The 16435-nt window shown below is 44.6% G+C and overlaps 1 protein-coding gene across 2 annotated transcripts in view; it reads left to right on the top strand.

Annotated features, from left to right (window-relative positions):
• COPS4 (COP9 signalosome subunit 4) overlaps positions 1 to 12092 on the top strand; it is a 31365-nt gene extending 19273 nt beyond the window's left edge. Inside the window, exons 5-10 of one of the 2 annotated variants that reach the window (XM_004590602.4) lie at positions 983 to 1136; positions 1300 to 1450; positions 3667 to 3837; positions 5192 to 5307; positions 7712 to 7796; positions 11569 to 12092. In XM_004590602.4, coding sequence (XP_004590659.1) covers positions 983 to 1136; positions 1300 to 1450; positions 3667 to 3837; positions 5192 to 5307; positions 7712 to 7796; positions 11569 to 11702 — 811 coding nt within the window. In that variant the 3' untranslated portion in view covers positions 11703 to 12092. The remainder of the gene's footprint in view (positions 1 to 982; positions 1137 to 1299; positions 1451 to 3666; positions 3838 to 5191; positions 5308 to 7711; positions 7797 to 11568) is intronic. The other variant, XM_004590603.3, reaches the window with a different exon arrangement.
• Positions 12093 to 16435: the final 4343 nt, after the last annotated feature.

Raw genomic sequence — 16435 nt, 5'->3', positions numbered from 1 at the left:
TGACTTCAGATCGGCTCAACTCCAACTGCGGCAGCCATTTGGGGAGTGAACCTGTGGGTGGAAGATCTTTCCCTCTGTCTCTCCTTCTCTCTGTGAATCTGCCTTTCCAACAAAAATAAATAAATGCTTTAAAATGAGATCAATCAAGTTTGGTGGGTGTTTCCCCCATCAGAATTCAGCTACATGGATTGCAGAAAAGAATAAGATAAGTAGTTAGGGTTAGTAAGAGTTGCGATTTTGAGTGACAGCAAGAGAGACAAGCATGAATGAATAACTTAAAGATAGTTTCATATGTGGGGAGGGGTGGGGGGAATCCCAGTACCTATGAAACTGTGTCACATAATGCAATGTAATTAATGAATAAAAAAAAATAGTTTCATATGCATCATAACTCTCACCAGGTAAATGGGGGATTCTTGTCCATGTTTGTTAGTAATTGTGATGAGGCAGCTATTTCTTCAGTCATTTTGCCATTTGTGCATTATTTATGAAATTATATAGTGAAACTCCTTCAAAAAGCAACCAATTTATAAAAAAAGCCTTCATCTGTAGGTGTTGAATTTTATATTCCTAGGCAATTGACAATTCTTTCTATATTTTTATGATGGTAATTTGAAAAGGCTCTTTTTAAAGAGATGTATTATTGTTAATGTCTTTTATATTTGTAGATATAAAATATGTTTATATTTAAGACGTATTTATGTACCCTGTTTTTAGGGTAGCAGAGACAGGGATAGGGATATGGGGGAGAGAGCTCTTCTGTCTGCTATGTGCTCCTCCGTGGCCACAGTGGCCAGGCTGAGGGGTAGAAATGGCTAAGTTGGGATGTGGTTAATGATCAAATGAGAAAAAGTCAATGAGACTTATTTTGTTAGTTTTTCTATAATATGCTGGGCATATTTGAATTCCTTGTGTTAAGAGAAAGTACATGAGCAAAATACATAATTTCCATCGTTTTTCTGTATTTTTTGTTATACTCTAGACAGTACAATGTGGATTATAAACTGGAGACCTACCTGAAGATCGCTCGACTGTACCTGGAGGATGATGACCCCGTGCAGGCCGAGGCCTACATAAATCGAGCATCGCTGCTGCAGAATGAGTCGACCAATGAACAGCTACAGATACATTATAAGGTACCGGCGTGGCTGCCTTGGAACTCATTGTTTATTGGAGAATCATACAATTCTTTAGATAACCTGGGACATTAGCTAAATGCTGTCATACAAGTAATTTGGAATTTGCGTGTTCATTTTTCCTTGCTATTTTCTCCTTAATTAAAACATTCTCTTCCTGTAGGTATGCTATGCACGAGTTCTTGATTATAGGAGAAAGTTCATAGAAGCTGCACAAAGGTACAATGAGCTCTCTTACAAGACAATAGTCCATGAAAGTGAAAGACTAGAGGCCTTAAAGCATGCTTTGCACTGTACCATCCTCGCATCAGCAGGTAAGCCTGTCATGTATGCTTAAACCAACAGTTATCTTTGGTTTAATAACTTCATGTTGGCTAATATTAGAAAATCTAGCAAGAAACTGTCCTACAAGGGGTGTTGATATAAAATAGTGTTGACTACTCTGGTTCTTTGGAAAGGTCGTAGGGGCCTCTTTGAAGAACTGTTGTTTTAGAGTTTGATTTTTCAACCTCCTGTTTCCTTCTAGTTATTGTCTCTAACCTGTGCCTCCCACAAGAAACTGGGTTAGATTAGTTTTGCCTATTGCTTGCTTAAATTTACTTATAAATCTTTACTTTCTAATAAGATATTTATTGGGAGCTTCTTTTTTTTTTTATTCATTAATTTCATTGTATTATGTGACACCGGGAGCTTCTTTTAGCTTTGCCATGTGGATGGCAGGAGTGCACGCATTTGGACCATCTTCTGCTGTTTTCCCAGGCACTAGAGCAGAGAACTGAATTGGTAGTGCAGTAGCTGGACCCTGAACTGGCACATATATGCGGAAGCAGCATCAGGGTGGTGCTGAGCCTGCTGTAGTACAATGCAGTGTGTTTGTAGTTGTCTGCTGAACAAGGAGAACCAGTTTTGCATGGCATTTAGAATATCTATTTAGAATGAGTCTAGCATAGATTTCTGGCTTTTAAAATAAAGTGCCACTTTTTAGATATTTCAAGAAATTTTGTTAAAGACCCTTCATTCCAAATTTATGTGATATATGTTGTTTGCTTATCTCTTAATCATATACTTCTGGTGAATTGGAAATTACCCAAAGGTTAGATTAGATTCAGGATATAATTTTTCTTTCTTTCCTTCCTTCCTTTTTTTTTTTTTTTGAAGATTTATTTATTTTTATTAGAAAGGCACATTTTACCAAGAGAAGAACATACAGAAAGATGTTCCATCCACTGATTCACTCCCCAAATGACTGCAGTGGCCAGAACTGAACCAATCTGAACTCAGGAGCCAGGAGCTTCTTCCAGGTCTCCCACATGCAGGTGCAGGGTCTCAAGGCACTGAGCCGTCCTTGATTGCTTTCCCAGGCCACAAGTGGGGAGCCGGATGGGAAGTGGAGCAGGTGGGACACGAACCAGCACCCATATGTATGGGATGCTGGCACTTGCAGGTTGGAGGATCAGCTAGTAAAGTCAATGTGATATTTTTTTTTTTTTTTTTTTTTAAGATCTAAATGTTTGTGTGGCGGAGTTACATGGGAAGATTGGGAAAGATAGAGAGATCTTTCATCTATTGGTTTACTTCGGAAGTGAGTGGCTGCTATGGTCAGTGCCAGGAGCCATGAGTTTCATCTGGGCCTTCATGTGAGTGCAGGGATCCAAATGTTTGAGTCATTTTCCAGACTATTAACAGCAAACAGGCAGGATCATAATTGGTACAGATGGGACATGAGCTAGTGTCCGTTTAGGATGTTGGTGGCACAGGTGAAAGTTTAACCCACCATGCCACAACACTGACCCCAGAATAAAAATTTTCTGGGGTGAATATTTCATAATGAAGCCATGTACTTAGAGCGCATCACAGCAGAGGTGTGAGCACAGTAGTGGTGCAGTTTAGTCATCTGGTTATGATAGACTCCATGGAAAAGGGACATTTTCTTTTGGCATTTAGTAAATAATTTATGGGGTGCTGCTTGATACTCTGTAGGAATCTTGCTTTCCACCTCTTGTGTGTGACTTGTGTGAATCATTCATTGCCCTGTAAGTTGCAGAATGGTGATTAGTAATTTTGTCGTTGCGCGTGAACTGCTCTTTTTGTTTTTCTTGGTGTCACTATGTACTCTTTTCTGTGATTTTTCTGCACACATACCAAAACTTGATGAACACCTCTGCAGAACAAGCATCCAGAACAAGAAGCAATGTATTACTGCCACCCGAAGGCCTCCTTGTTTTGTTATTTTTTTTTTTTGAAAGATTTATTTTTATTTGAAAGACAGACATAGGGCTTCGCTGTTGACTCCTGTTACGTGCAGCTCCTGCCTTTGGGTGTTTACCTACTCGAGAGCCCCTCAGTAATCCTTCAGGCAGTACTTGCAGGGCTTTCACCAGCTGTTTGCAGACTTATACGGGGCAGCAAGTCATAATTACTGTGAATAACATGTATGGACTACGGTCTAAGGCAGAATTCGTGCCATCTGATAGATCATTTTCCATTGGAGGAACTTTGAAAATATTGGGTTCTCATTTGTTTCCCCTAGGACAGCAACGTTCTCGAATGCTCGCTACTCTTTTTAAGGATGAAAGGTGCCAGCAACTTGCTGCTTATGGAATCCTAGAGAAAATGTACCTGGATAGGATCATCAGAGGAAATCAACTTCAGGAGTTTGCTGCTATGCTGATGCCTCACCAGAAAGCAACCACAGCTGATGGTAATACCCAGGTCTTACCGGTGGTTCCGAACGTTTAGGTACAGACTATTGGAAAGCAGGTCACATTGGAAATGTATTGGTGTTTTTTTTTCTATGTAACACTCTCTGATGAAAAAAGAAGTGCTCACTGAAGTGATGTGCAGCATAAAAATAGTTCTATCAGACAACCTTTGTGAAAGAATGGATTTTTTGGAGACTAAGGGAAAAACATACTATACATATAATATCCTTTTTTCAAAATTCAAGCACAGTACAATTTACTAAATGTTAAGCATCAGATTATAGCTTCTAATTGTTCAATTATATTTTAGATAGAGCAAAATTTGCCATAATCATCTGTCCTGGGTTTCTGAGTGTAAAGTGTTGCCAATAAGAAAAACAGTTCTGCCAAGAAGGAAGTCCAAAAGTGTGGTGCTCAAAGCCGCTCAGCATCTGGTGGGGGCCTTCTTGTTGCATCACACATTGTTTGAAGGCATCTCATGACCTGACAGGGTTAACTGGTGTCAGAGTTTCTGAGCTTACACTTAGAACAAAGCCACTCCTCCTGGTAACTCTTGACTCATGATGGATTAGTCTGCCCACAGAGACACCACGGTCTTAATCCAAAGGTTCTACCTTTCAAATACTGTTACCAGAGATCTTTGAGGGATTAAGTTACAAAGATTTGAGTCCTAAGATTCACAGTACTAATAATAAATGCAAATCACAGCAATGCCTAGCAAAAATGGTACTATTGTAGCCCCTCCAGCACCTCTTTTTTAAAGGTTTGTCTTATTTGAAAGGCATAGTTACAGAGAAAAAGATCTTCAACCTATTGGTTCACTCCCCAAATGGCTGCAGCTGCCCTGCTTGGCCATTCCAAAGCCAGGAATCAAGAGCTTCATCTTGGTCCCCCATGTGGTCTGAGGAACTCTACTGTTTGCACTGTACTCTGGGAGCAATAACAGGGAGCTAGCTAGGCAGGGTTAGAGTAAGGTGTTTGTGGAGTGCCTGGAAGAAGAGGGACTTGATCAAGCTGCCAGAAGAAGCTGCATGGTAACTCTGCTGCTGAATGTCTGTGCTGGGGGCAGGAAGAGGGAAGGTAGTGAAGGAGACAGTCCACCGAGACAAAACCCCACCTCTGGGGTCAGACCATTCCCCTGGCAGGTCCTTGCCAAGCACTCATCTTGTAAATACGCTATTTTCATTTCATTAGATATTAATATCATGTAAAGCATTCTTATTTTTAAGATTTTGGTCACAGGAATAAACATGAATATGAGATGACATACCTAGATATTTTCAAGGAAAAGGTGCATCTTGTTGCATGTAAAACTAGTTTCAAACTTGAAACTGTTTTATTTGTACTTTGAAGGTTCTAGCATCTTGGACAGAGCTGTTATTGAGCACAATTTACTGTCTGCAAGCAAGTTATACAATAACATTACTTTTGAGGAGCTCGGAGCTCTTTTGGAGATCCCTGCAGCTAAGGTATTTTCTTTCTGTAAACAAAAAACGTTATTTATTAAACATGTCTTACCTCTTAGCCCTGTGAGCTCATGCTAAGGATTTTTTTTTCTTTTTATATATATATCAGTAAAAAGAAAGTTAAGAGACAAAGAGAAAACTGAGGATTACGTATAAACAGTCTTACTTTTTCCTAACTAGCAAACCTTAAATTCATTGTAGTCATTCTATATTTTTCTGGTACTGAAATTTTAATTTAACATCTTCTAACAGTTCTTCTATATGTACACATCCACTACACCTTAAAAGAGGTAGAACACTCTGGGGACTACAGCTTAAGTTACAATTAAAAGATTCTTTTTAGGCTTTGAGGTATGATCGGCACAGAAATTAAATGGATATATTTTTAGTGAACATATTTTTAACAATAAATGTTAGTCACAGTTTATTTAGAAGTAGTTTATGATTGACGGTGAAGGGCCTGGCGCAGTGGCCTAGCGGCTAAAATCCTCGCCTTGAATGTGCCGGGATCCCATAAGGTCGCTGGTTCCCATCCAGCTCCCTGCCTGTGGCCTGGGAAAGCAGTTGAGAACGGCCCAAAGCCTTGGGACCCTGCACCCGCGTGGGAGACCTGGAAGAACTCCTGGCTCCCAGCTTTGGATCAGCGCAGCACCGGCCATTGCGGTCACTTGGGGAGTGAATCATCAGATGAAAGATCTTTCTCTGTCTCTCCTCCTCTCTGTATATCTGACTTTTCAATAAAAATAAATAAATCTTTAAAAAATGTTAAAAAAAAAAGAAAAGATTGACAGTGAAGATGCCTAGAACTTATGAATGACCAGGTCACATTTTCATATTTTCTTAAAAATATTACTTAAAAGAGTTCTTTGAAGTGTGAAATAATGCAGACCATGAAATAAATACAATAGGAAAAACTAAAGTTTTTTTAAAGATTTATTTATTTTATTACAGCCAGATATACACAGAGGAGGAGAGACAGAGAGGAAGATCTTCCGTCCGATGATTCACTCCCCAAGTGAGCCACAACGGGCTGGTGCGCGCCAATCCGATGCTGGGACCAGGAACCTCCTTCAGGTCTCCCACACGGGTGCAGGGTCCCAATACATTGGACCGTCCTCGACTGCTTTCCCAGGCCACAAGCAGGGAGCTGGATGGGAAGTGGAGCTGCCGGGATTAGAACCAGCGCCCATATGGGATCCTGGGGCGTTCAAGGCGAGGACTTTAGCTACTAGGCCACGCTGCCGGGCCCAAGGTTTTTTTTTTTTAATACAGTTTTTCTTTTGGAGATATGGATCCAAAAGAATTGTTTCATTCTGAACAGAGCAGAAACTTGGTAAAAGAGCTAGATTAAAAAAAAAAAAATTTATTGATTTTTTTTTAAGATTTATTAATTGTTATTACAAAGTCAGATATACAGAGAGGCGAGGAGAGACAGAGAGGAAGATCCTCCATCTGATGATTCACTCCCCAAGTGACCACAACAGCTGGTGCTGTGCTGATCCGGAGCCAGGAGCCAGGAACTTCCTCCAGGTCTCCCACACGGGTGCAGGGTCCCAAGGCCCTGGGCCATTCTTGACTGCCTTCCCAGGCCTCAAGCAGGGAGCTGGATGGGAAGTGGAGCTGCCGGGATTAGAACCAGCACCCACATGGGATCCCAGCGTGTTTAGAGCGAGGACCCCAGCCGCCAGGCCACGGCGCCGAACCCTATTTTATTGATTTGAAAAGTAGAGTTGGGCTTGGCAGCGTGGCCTAGTGGCTAAGGTCCTTGCCTTGATCCCATATGGTCGCTGGTTCTAATCCCGGCAGCTCCACTTTCTCTCTATCTCTCCACCTCTCAGTATATCTGACTTTGTAATAAAAGTAAAAATAAATCTTTAAAAAAAAAAAAAAAAGTAGAGTTGAGGGATGCGGAGATAGAGACAGAGATCTTCAGCTCACTGGATCACTCCCCAGATGGGCACTGAATGGCCGGAGCTGGGCCAGACCAAAGCAAGAGCCAAGAACTTCATCCCCGTCTCCCGTGCAGATAGAGCAGCCCTGGTTTTGGCCATCATGCATTACTGTCCCAGGCCGAGGAGCTGGATCTTCACTGCACCGGCTGGGGTCTGAACTAGCGCTTCATATGGGATGCTGCACTGCAGAGGGCGGTCTCACCTGTGACTTCACAACACCAGCCCCAGGGCTGGATTCTTATCCACAGTCTCACAGTAAAATCAGCAAGTCCCAATTAACTTCATATAATGAGGTTGTGTCCAGGACAAAAATTGAGAAACAGGCGTATTTATAAGATGGATTCTTGTAATGAATGACAAATGAAGACAATTGTAAGTTAAAGTGAATTCTCTTATCAAATGTGAATAATTGTTATACAGTACTTACAATTTCTGAAAAAAAATTTTTTTTTTAGGCAGAAAAAATAGCATCTCAAATGATAACAGAAGGACGCATGAATGGATTTATTGATCAGATTGATGGAATAGTTCACTTTGAAAGTAAGAGGTTTTGTCTGTTGTAATGAAGTGGTTAGTGAATTATTGCATGTTTATGATTAAAATATGGATTGGTAAAGTATTTTGATGCGGAGTCTTAAAAATAACTGGAATACAATTTTTTTTCAAAAGAAATAGTTTGAAATAATTTTTAAGTTCATTCATCAGTTAATGCTGCATTTTCTGTGCTAAGAAAGTTTTGAAATTCAGATTGTTGCATCATTTCATTCATTTGCTCAGCAAACATTCATTGATCCCATACCACATACTGGGCATGTGCAATGGATGGTTTACTGCCCCCTTCACAACAGCTTGTTAAACTCATGAAGTCAGGCAGGTCAGTGGATTTCTTGACTCTCTCTTGGTCCAGTGTCTTCTCAGCTCCTTACTCCCGCTACCTGCACACCCTGGACCTTGTTGTGTCTAGGACTGTCCCACTTGCAGGTTTCACTTTGAAACATCTCACTCTGACCACCACCTTTTCCCGGTCCTTTAGCATCCTGTCTCAGTTACACCATTTCAGTGCTTTTCCTTGATCGCATTGGAGCTGTGCCCTCTTGATTCTTTAACGTCCGCTGGTCAGCCAACCCTTTAGGTCCTTTTGTTACGGATACCCTACAAACACTTAGCTGCCTGTTGACTTTGTTCCAGCTACTCTCCGAACTTCACCTTGAGTGAACCCGTGCTCTGTTGAGTAGTGCTGGAGAAGGGAAGACATGGGCCGACTACTGCTGGGAGTCCCAGCTCCTAGTGCTCAGCGCTGTGTGGGATAGGGTCGTTGACATAGTCCTGTAATCCGCTCGTTTCCTTCCTTTGGCGATGACTGTGTCATGTCAGATTTTATTTTTTTTAAGTTTCTGACTGTTCCTTCTGCAGAGAACCTTACTTTCTGTTTAACAACACCAGAAAAAAAAAATCATCCATCAGTGTAAAATGTTTTTAACTTCCTCACACGAATAAGCTTCTAAATTTAAGATATGTTTTATTTCTTCTTTTTACATTGGAGTTAATTTCCATCTCTCTATCCAGTCCTTGAACTTGATTCTCTAATCCCTGTCTCATCACCCTCATGAAAAACATATTTTTTTAAAGATTTATTTTTATTGGAAAGGTAGATTTACTGAGAGAAAGAGGAACAGAGAGAAAGATCTTCCACTACTCCCCAGTGGCTGCAAATATCCAGAGCTGAGCCAATCCAAATCCAGGAACAAGGGATTTCTGTGTCTCCTTTGAGACTGCAGGGGCCAAGTACTTAAGCCATCTTGCACTGTCCACAAGCAGGGAGTTGGATTAGAAGTAGAATAGCCTGGACTCGAACCAGTGTCCATTTAGGATTCCAGCACCACAAGCAGAGACTTAATGTGTTACTCCACAGCACTGGTCCCTAGCCTTAGTAGTTTTGTTCTGATTAGAAAACAAAAATAAAAAGAGATTTTCTTTAGAATTTATTTTTCTAAAAAGAAAAGTTGTATTTATTTGAGAGTTATAGAGGCTAGCATGATGGTATACCATACTAAGGCTAATTCCATATGGGAATTACTAGTTCCAGCTGTTCACTTCTGATCCAGCTCCCCACTTACAGTGTGGGAAAGCAGCAGAAGATGGCTCAGGTTCTTGGGCCCTGTACCCAGAAGAAACCTCCCACCTTTGGATCAGCCCAGTCCTGGCCGTTGTAATCATTTGGGCTGGTGAGTCACACATGGAGATCTCTTGTTCCCTCTCCCTTTCTTTCAAGAGAGTGAGAATGAGAGAGAGAGAGAGAGACAGACAGACAGACAGACTCTGGTTCACTCCCCAGATGGCTACAGTGGCCGAGGCTGGGCCAGACTAAGCCAGACTAATATGGACTTCATCCATATTTCTCTTGCGGGTGGCAGGGTCCCAAGTATCTAGGCCATCATCTGCTGCTTTCCCCAAGCCACTAACAACTAGTTCAGCAGTGGGACATTTGACACTCAAAGCAGTGCCCATATGGGAGACCACAGGTGTAGGCCATGGTTCTACATTGCTATGTCACAACATTGACCCTTGGAATTTCTTTATATTTTAGGCGGCAAGGACTGATATTTTAATAGTGTTTTTATATATTCAGAAAATTGACGAGTTTTCCTGGGTTTTTTGTTGTTTTTTGTTTGTTTACTTTGAAAGATTTAGTTAGGGCAAGACAGTTTCAAGAGCATTCTTAAGAGCATTCTTAAGAGCATTTCTTAAGAGCATTACTGGCTCACTCTGCAGATGGCTGCAATGGCTGCTCCTGTTACCAGTTGAAGCAGGGAACTTTGCCTGCTTCTCCTGCATGGGAACAGGCCTAAGAACTTGGGCTGTCTTCTTTTTTCAAAGAAACCTCACCAGAAGTGACCCCGGACCTGATTCCTGTGTGCCAGCCGATGCAAGGTCCAGCTCTGTTACCCACATCAGCTTATACACACACTAGTGGTTGCTGTCACCTGGTCAGTTAGGTCTCCAGCCTAATTTTATACACAAACCAGTGGGTGCCATGGCCCAGCCAATCCCTGCCCACCACACACTTGGCCTTCAAACACATAAGCAGAGAACTCCAGTCTAGTTTGGGGCGGCCCTCATTGACCCCCAGCAGGCACACTTCAGCCCTGTTTCCTGTCATGATGGTACAGTTCATCCTGCATCCCATTCGGCTCTCGTATATATCAGTGATGTTGGAGCCTAGCTCAGTCTGACCAACCCCACTGTCCACCCCACATTCATGCCAGTGCGTACCACTGCTTGTCCAGCCAGGTCTGCCCCAGCCCTGTTTCCATGTTCATGGGTGGGAGCTGTAGTCCATTAGAGAGGTGCCCACAATTTCCCTACTAGACCCATTCCTAGCCCTGGATCTTGCACTTTCCAGGTGGTTGGGCAGTCTTCTGTTGTTTTTCCCAGGAATATTAGTAGGAAACTGAATGAGAAGTGGAGCAGCCAGACACAAACTGGTGCCCATATGGGATGCCATTGTTGCAGGAGGTAGCTTTATGTGCCATACCACAACCGTTCCCCTAGTTTTTCTTCTCTAATCACATATTACTGGCATAGAGAAAAAAAAATAATGGGTCCAAGATGTATTCTGTTTTTATTCTTCTATGATTAACTGTTAGATTTATCCTTGAGAGTCAAGTAGAGACAACCTTGAATATGTAACTGGTCTTGCCAAGTGGGTGGCAAAGGCTGATGCATCAGTGTTGGTGCAAAGGACCATGAGGCTGTCTTTTTGTTGTGGTGGTTGAAGTTGGCTGATTAGTTCTTTCTATTAATAATAAAAACACATATCCCAGTGTGTGTATGTTTTTAGGCTTTGTGTCATATTGTTTTTTCAGTTTTTTGAGTCCTTAAGTTAGCTTAGCTTTGGGCCTGGCACGATGGCCTAGTAGCTGAATCCTTGCCTTGCATCCAAGGGTGCCGCTCTGTCCCGGCTTCTCCACTTCCCTTCCAGAATAGAGGTTGCAAGGCCCTCAACCCACGTGGGAGACCATGGAGAAGCTCCTGGCTCCTGGCTGCAGATAAGCTCAGCTCCGGCTGTTGCGGCTGCTTGGGAAGTAGGCCAGCAGATGGAAAATCTTTCTCTGTCTCTCCTTCTCTCTGTATGCCTGTCTTTCATGAAATGAAATGATCTTTAAAAAATTAACTTAGCTTTTTTAGCCAAGGGTTTCATAATAAACTGTAATTTGAAAAAATGCAACTGCTGTATTTTGCTTTTAGCTCATATTCTTAGGAATACAAAGAAACAGTGTCAATTTTGTGCATTATTTTCTTTTTTCTTTAGCCCGGGAAGCCCTGCCAACCTGGGACAAACAGATCCAGTCCCTGTGTTTCCAGGTGAATAACCTCTTGGAGAAGATCAGCCAGACAGCCCCGGAGTGGACAGCGCAGGCCATGGAGGCGCAGATGGCCCAGTGACTCCGCAGAGCGTCTGCATTGCACACTACACGTTCCTCCTCACGCAGGGCCATTTCATTCTCTCTCCAAAGCATTTGCATCGCAACCTTAGACATTTCAACCCCTTTTATGCTGGATTCCCTTTCCAGATGGTGTTAGAGCAGAACGTACAAGCATTGAAAACAACATAGTTTCCATGTATTCAGGGTCTCTGTGCATTAAAAACGGATGTTTTGAAGGTTTTTTTTTTTTTTTTTAATGGAGTGGGTGAAATACCTGTGGCTAGAAAGTTTGGGCTTTGTGATAACTTTGTAGTCATGTAAAATTCAAAGTGCTTTGTGCCTCTCCAAATGTGATTATTCTAATAAATCAAGAGATGAGCCAAATAAAAGTAGTACTTTTTTTAGTTTATTATTTTATTTTGATAATCTTTGCATAGTTGATTAGGGCACAGGGGTCAAGGGTTACAGGAAAGTGGGTAAAACCATTGTTTCCACATTTTTTGTGTTTATCTGGGGTAAGGAGGGAGATAAAGGGAGAAGCCCCATCCAAACTCCCACCCATCTCAGGGTCCCTGACATGGGGCATGCTCTGCGGGCATTGATCAAGTGATTTGGATAGTTCAACAAATCTGAATTGCTTCCAATCTCACCATGCCAAGCACGATGAAATGTATTCAGAATCCACTGGCTGACATAGTCCACCTTAGAGTCTCTGTCTGCCCAGATTTTCACTTCCAACACTTGGCTGGGGTATGTGATCGATTTGTTCTGTCCTCTGTTGTGGTACCAGGTATCCTCTGCAGGCTCCGATGGACTGCCATATCCTCCATGTGCACCTGGATATGCTGTCCACTGCTCTGTCTGAGCCACTGAGGAGGCTCAGCTTTGACACATGCACTCCATGGTCAGACTGTGGAACCTGCAACTCTTCATGATTGGAGTTGAGATCAGCAGTTCAGTTGGAGGGCTCCTCAAAGAAACTTTGTTTGAGGTGATCCCAGACCTGATTCTTGTGTGTGCATGCCAGTACAGGGTCCAGCACAGTCTGTCGCCCCAGTCAGCTTATGCATATGCTGGTGGTTGCAATTGCTGGGTCAGTTCTGTTTCCAGCTCTGTCTTCCACACGAAACAATAGGTATTGCACTCAAGGCTGATTCTGCCCACCTCACACTCAGCCCTCACACAAACCAGCTGCAGCCTAGTTGGGGCGACTCCCAAGAACTCCCACCAGGCCTGTCCCTTACCATGGTTCCTGTGCTTGCCACTATGCACAGCAGACTAGTCCAGTCTGTCCCACATCCTATTTAACTCTTACACATGTCAATGGGCATTGAAGCCTAGTTCAACCTGATCAGCCCTACTTTCCAGCCCACACACATGCTTGCGGGTGCCATTCTTTCTAGCCACCCGTGCCGCAGTCCTGATTTTCATGCTCACCAGTGGGAGTGGTAACCTTGGTAACTCAAGAGGGAGGTGTTCACTATTTCCCTGGTGGGCCACTCCCAAATCATGCACTCTCCAGGTGATTCTGCAGTTTAACTTGACAGAATTAGCCCCCAGTGCCAGCCTGTGCCAGCTGATGCTGCGGCAAAGTCCAACCAACCCTCACCCACTCTGATTTATGCTTGCACCAGTAGGAACAATCAACCCAGCCTTGCTTTTCCCTGATCTAGCTCACATGAGGCCCACAGGTGTAGCCCTGCCTGGTCTGGTCTGCCGCTATTCCAACTACCACTCTACAGTGGGAGTGGTGATCCAGCAGGGGAGCCCTCCACATTCCCCCTAGCTACTTTGCCTCCCCCCGCTCCCCGGTTCTCATGTATGCTGGTTGGGTGCTGAGGGCTACTCTAGCATGGCCCACCTCCCCGGCGCGGCCTGCCCCCCGCCCTTCCAATTTCCGCTGACGCTGGTGGGGGTTACAGCCTAGCCCAGCCCAGCAGGTCCCTCATCTCAGCTGTAATGTGTACTAGTATGTGTTACAACCAAACCTGGCCTCCCACACTCTGTTCTGGTGCTCCTATTCGCCAGTGTGTGATGTGAACTGGTTCAGCCTGGTCTGCCCCCGGTCTATGCCAAATGTATGCTTGTGGATACCTTTCCCTGGTCTGGTCTGGGCTGCTCACTGTCTTGGTTCTTGCGCTCACCTGCAGGGGCTGTGTCCTGACAGACATTTCCCAAGCTCCATCAGAACCTCTCCCAGTGTCAGATCTTGTGCATACTGGTGGGTCCATGGGCCAGCCCTGCTTAGTCCACCTCCTGTCCTGGCGGTAACAGTGGCCTTTCCTCACTGGCCTTCAATCCATTCCAGTTCTTCTTCTTCTTTTTTTTTTTAATTTTAATCCATTCCAATTCTTACTGTTGGATGTTACAGCCCAGCCAAGGCTCATCCATACCCAGACACAGCTCACACGTACTTCTGTAGGGGCAGAGACCTAGCCTAGTCCATCCTACACCTACCCTGGTTTTCATGAGTACCAGTTGGTGCTGGAGTCTAGCCCAGTTTGGTGCGCCCAGCCTCAGTCCACACTTGCACCAAGCGAGACTGCAGCCATATCCAGACGAGAACGCAGCCCCCACTCAGGCCCCCGCACTCACCAGTGGGAACCTCAACCCAGCCAGGGTGTCCTCTTAGCTCCCCAACCAGGCCTGTTCCCAGCCATAGATCACGTGCGTGCCAGTGGTTGCTCTGACCCAGCTTGGCATAGCTCCTCACCTGTCTCAGCCTTTGCCATTGGATGCTGTGGCCTAGCATCCCTGGCTCATGCAGACCAGTAGGTGTAAGAGCCTAGCTCAGCATTGCCTGTGCTCCAGCCTGATTTCTGTTTTTGCTGGTGAACTAAGGTTTGTTCGCCCCTGCCCGATCTGCCCCCTTCCTTAACCAGCGTACACATTAGCCAGCCATTGGAGCTACTCTGCCTAGCTTGCCCGATCCCCAGACCTGGACCATGTGAGCATCAGTGAGTTGTGACTCACTAGGGGAGTTTCCCAAGTTCCCCTACTTGACCCACTCCCAGACCCAGATCTCACACATGTCAGTGGGTGTTAGGCCAGTGCCCGGCATAGTCTGCCCTTGCATTTTGGCCTTTTTTGAGCTGGTGAGTGTTGCAGCCTGGTCCACTTCACATCCTGTTTTAGGAGGCACATTCGGGTGCTGCTGCGTTGACCTGACCAGACTGTTGTTGGTTCCTTTACCCTTGAGTGATGGCAGGTTCCATGGTCACACCTAGCTCAGCCCATCACCACCCCAACTTTTGAACTAACCAGCGGGACTTGTATTTCCAAAGGGTTGGGCCCACTTATCGCCCTCAGAATCTACCCCAAGACCTGGTTATCTTACATGTTGGTTAGTGTCATGACCCCGCCATACAGGTCTCCAGCCATACCTTTCATGTGGCAGTCAGAGATACTCTATGCTAAGACCCCATCTCAGGACTCCTATGTAGGCTGGTGAATCAGTCTGGCCCAAATAGATCTTACGGGCTCTCCCCTCCAAACCACCAGGTCTCAGTGCACTCACTTGCCAGCAAGTTCCGTGACTCCGTCTCTGGGAGTCATGCAGGATTCATCCCTCACCTACACTCACATTGGTCTTATACAAGGATGTCCCTAGCCAACAATTACATACCTTAAAAACCCTAGAGCTCACCGCCTGGCAGCCAGCAGGCAGGGCCTGGTGCCACTTAGCATGCTGGCCACCCAAAGCCGAGGACTTGTTTGCCATATGGCAGCAGTAACCATGACCTTAGTCCCCAGCATTGGGTCTGGCCTGGCTCAGATACCACCCCCCGTCTGCAGTCACCACATTGCAGAAGGCTCCTTTCGCCCCAGTCCCACAACCGAACACTACCCAGACTCCAGTACTTTGTTTTTAAATTAATGTATTGATACTTTCTCCTTCCATTCTGCAGGCACTGATTTACACCAAGGGCTAGAATTCTGAAGGTAGGTCATGCCTGTTCTCTAGGCATTTGGATTCCCAGAACCACATAACTGTAACTTTAGTTCTTCGAGTTGCACAAAGTACAAAAGTCCACAAGGAGGCGCTCTCATCCAGCAAAATTACGTTTCAATGCTATTCAATACTGTTTCAATACTATTTTTGCTATGTTTCGGGGGGGGTTGATATTTTTGTTTTTATTTTCATTCATTCAAGAAAAAAGTTTTTGTTTCTCTTATTAATTTCCTCACTGACTCATAGGTTGCACAATAACATCATTTGCTTCAGGATGGTCTGATTTTCTTTCAATGGCATGTTGAGTTAGGCTATCAAATGTACTAGTTTGCATGAGTCAGGGTTGGGAGCTGACTGGGCAGGGTCAGGCTGCAGCACTCACCAGCAAGGGTTGGGACTGGGGTTGGGGGAGGGGGCAGGTCAGGCCAGGTCCCAGCATCCAGTGGCAAAGGTCAAGATGAGGAATGGGCTATGCTGAGCTGAGTCAGAGCAACCACTGGCATGCCCAAGGTCTGGGGCTGGGAATGGGCCTGGTTGGGGAGCTAAGGGGACACCCTGGGTAGGTTGTGGTTTCCACTGGTGCACATGAGAGCCAGAATGGGGGCGGTGGTCTGGGTTGGACATAGCTGTGGTGTCCCTCAGTATGAGTGTGGACGGGGTCTGGAGGGTGTCAGATTGGGCTAGGCTCCAGCACCCACTGGTGCTCATGAAAGCCAGAGTGGGTATAGAATGGGCTTGGCAAGGTTTTGGCTCCCACTGGGCCATGTGAGAGCTGTGCCAGGGCATGGACTAGGCAAGGC

Source organism: Ochotona princeps, chromosome 7 (assembly GCF_030435755.1).
Source record: "Ochotona princeps isolate mOchPri1 chromosome 7, mOchPri1.hap1, whole genome shotgun sequence".
Lineage (NCBI taxonomy): Eukaryota > Metazoa > Chordata > Mammalia > Lagomorpha > Ochotonidae > Ochotona > Ochotona princeps.
Note: the sequence above shows the minus strand (reverse complement) of the source record. Positions and strands in the feature narration are given on the sequence as shown.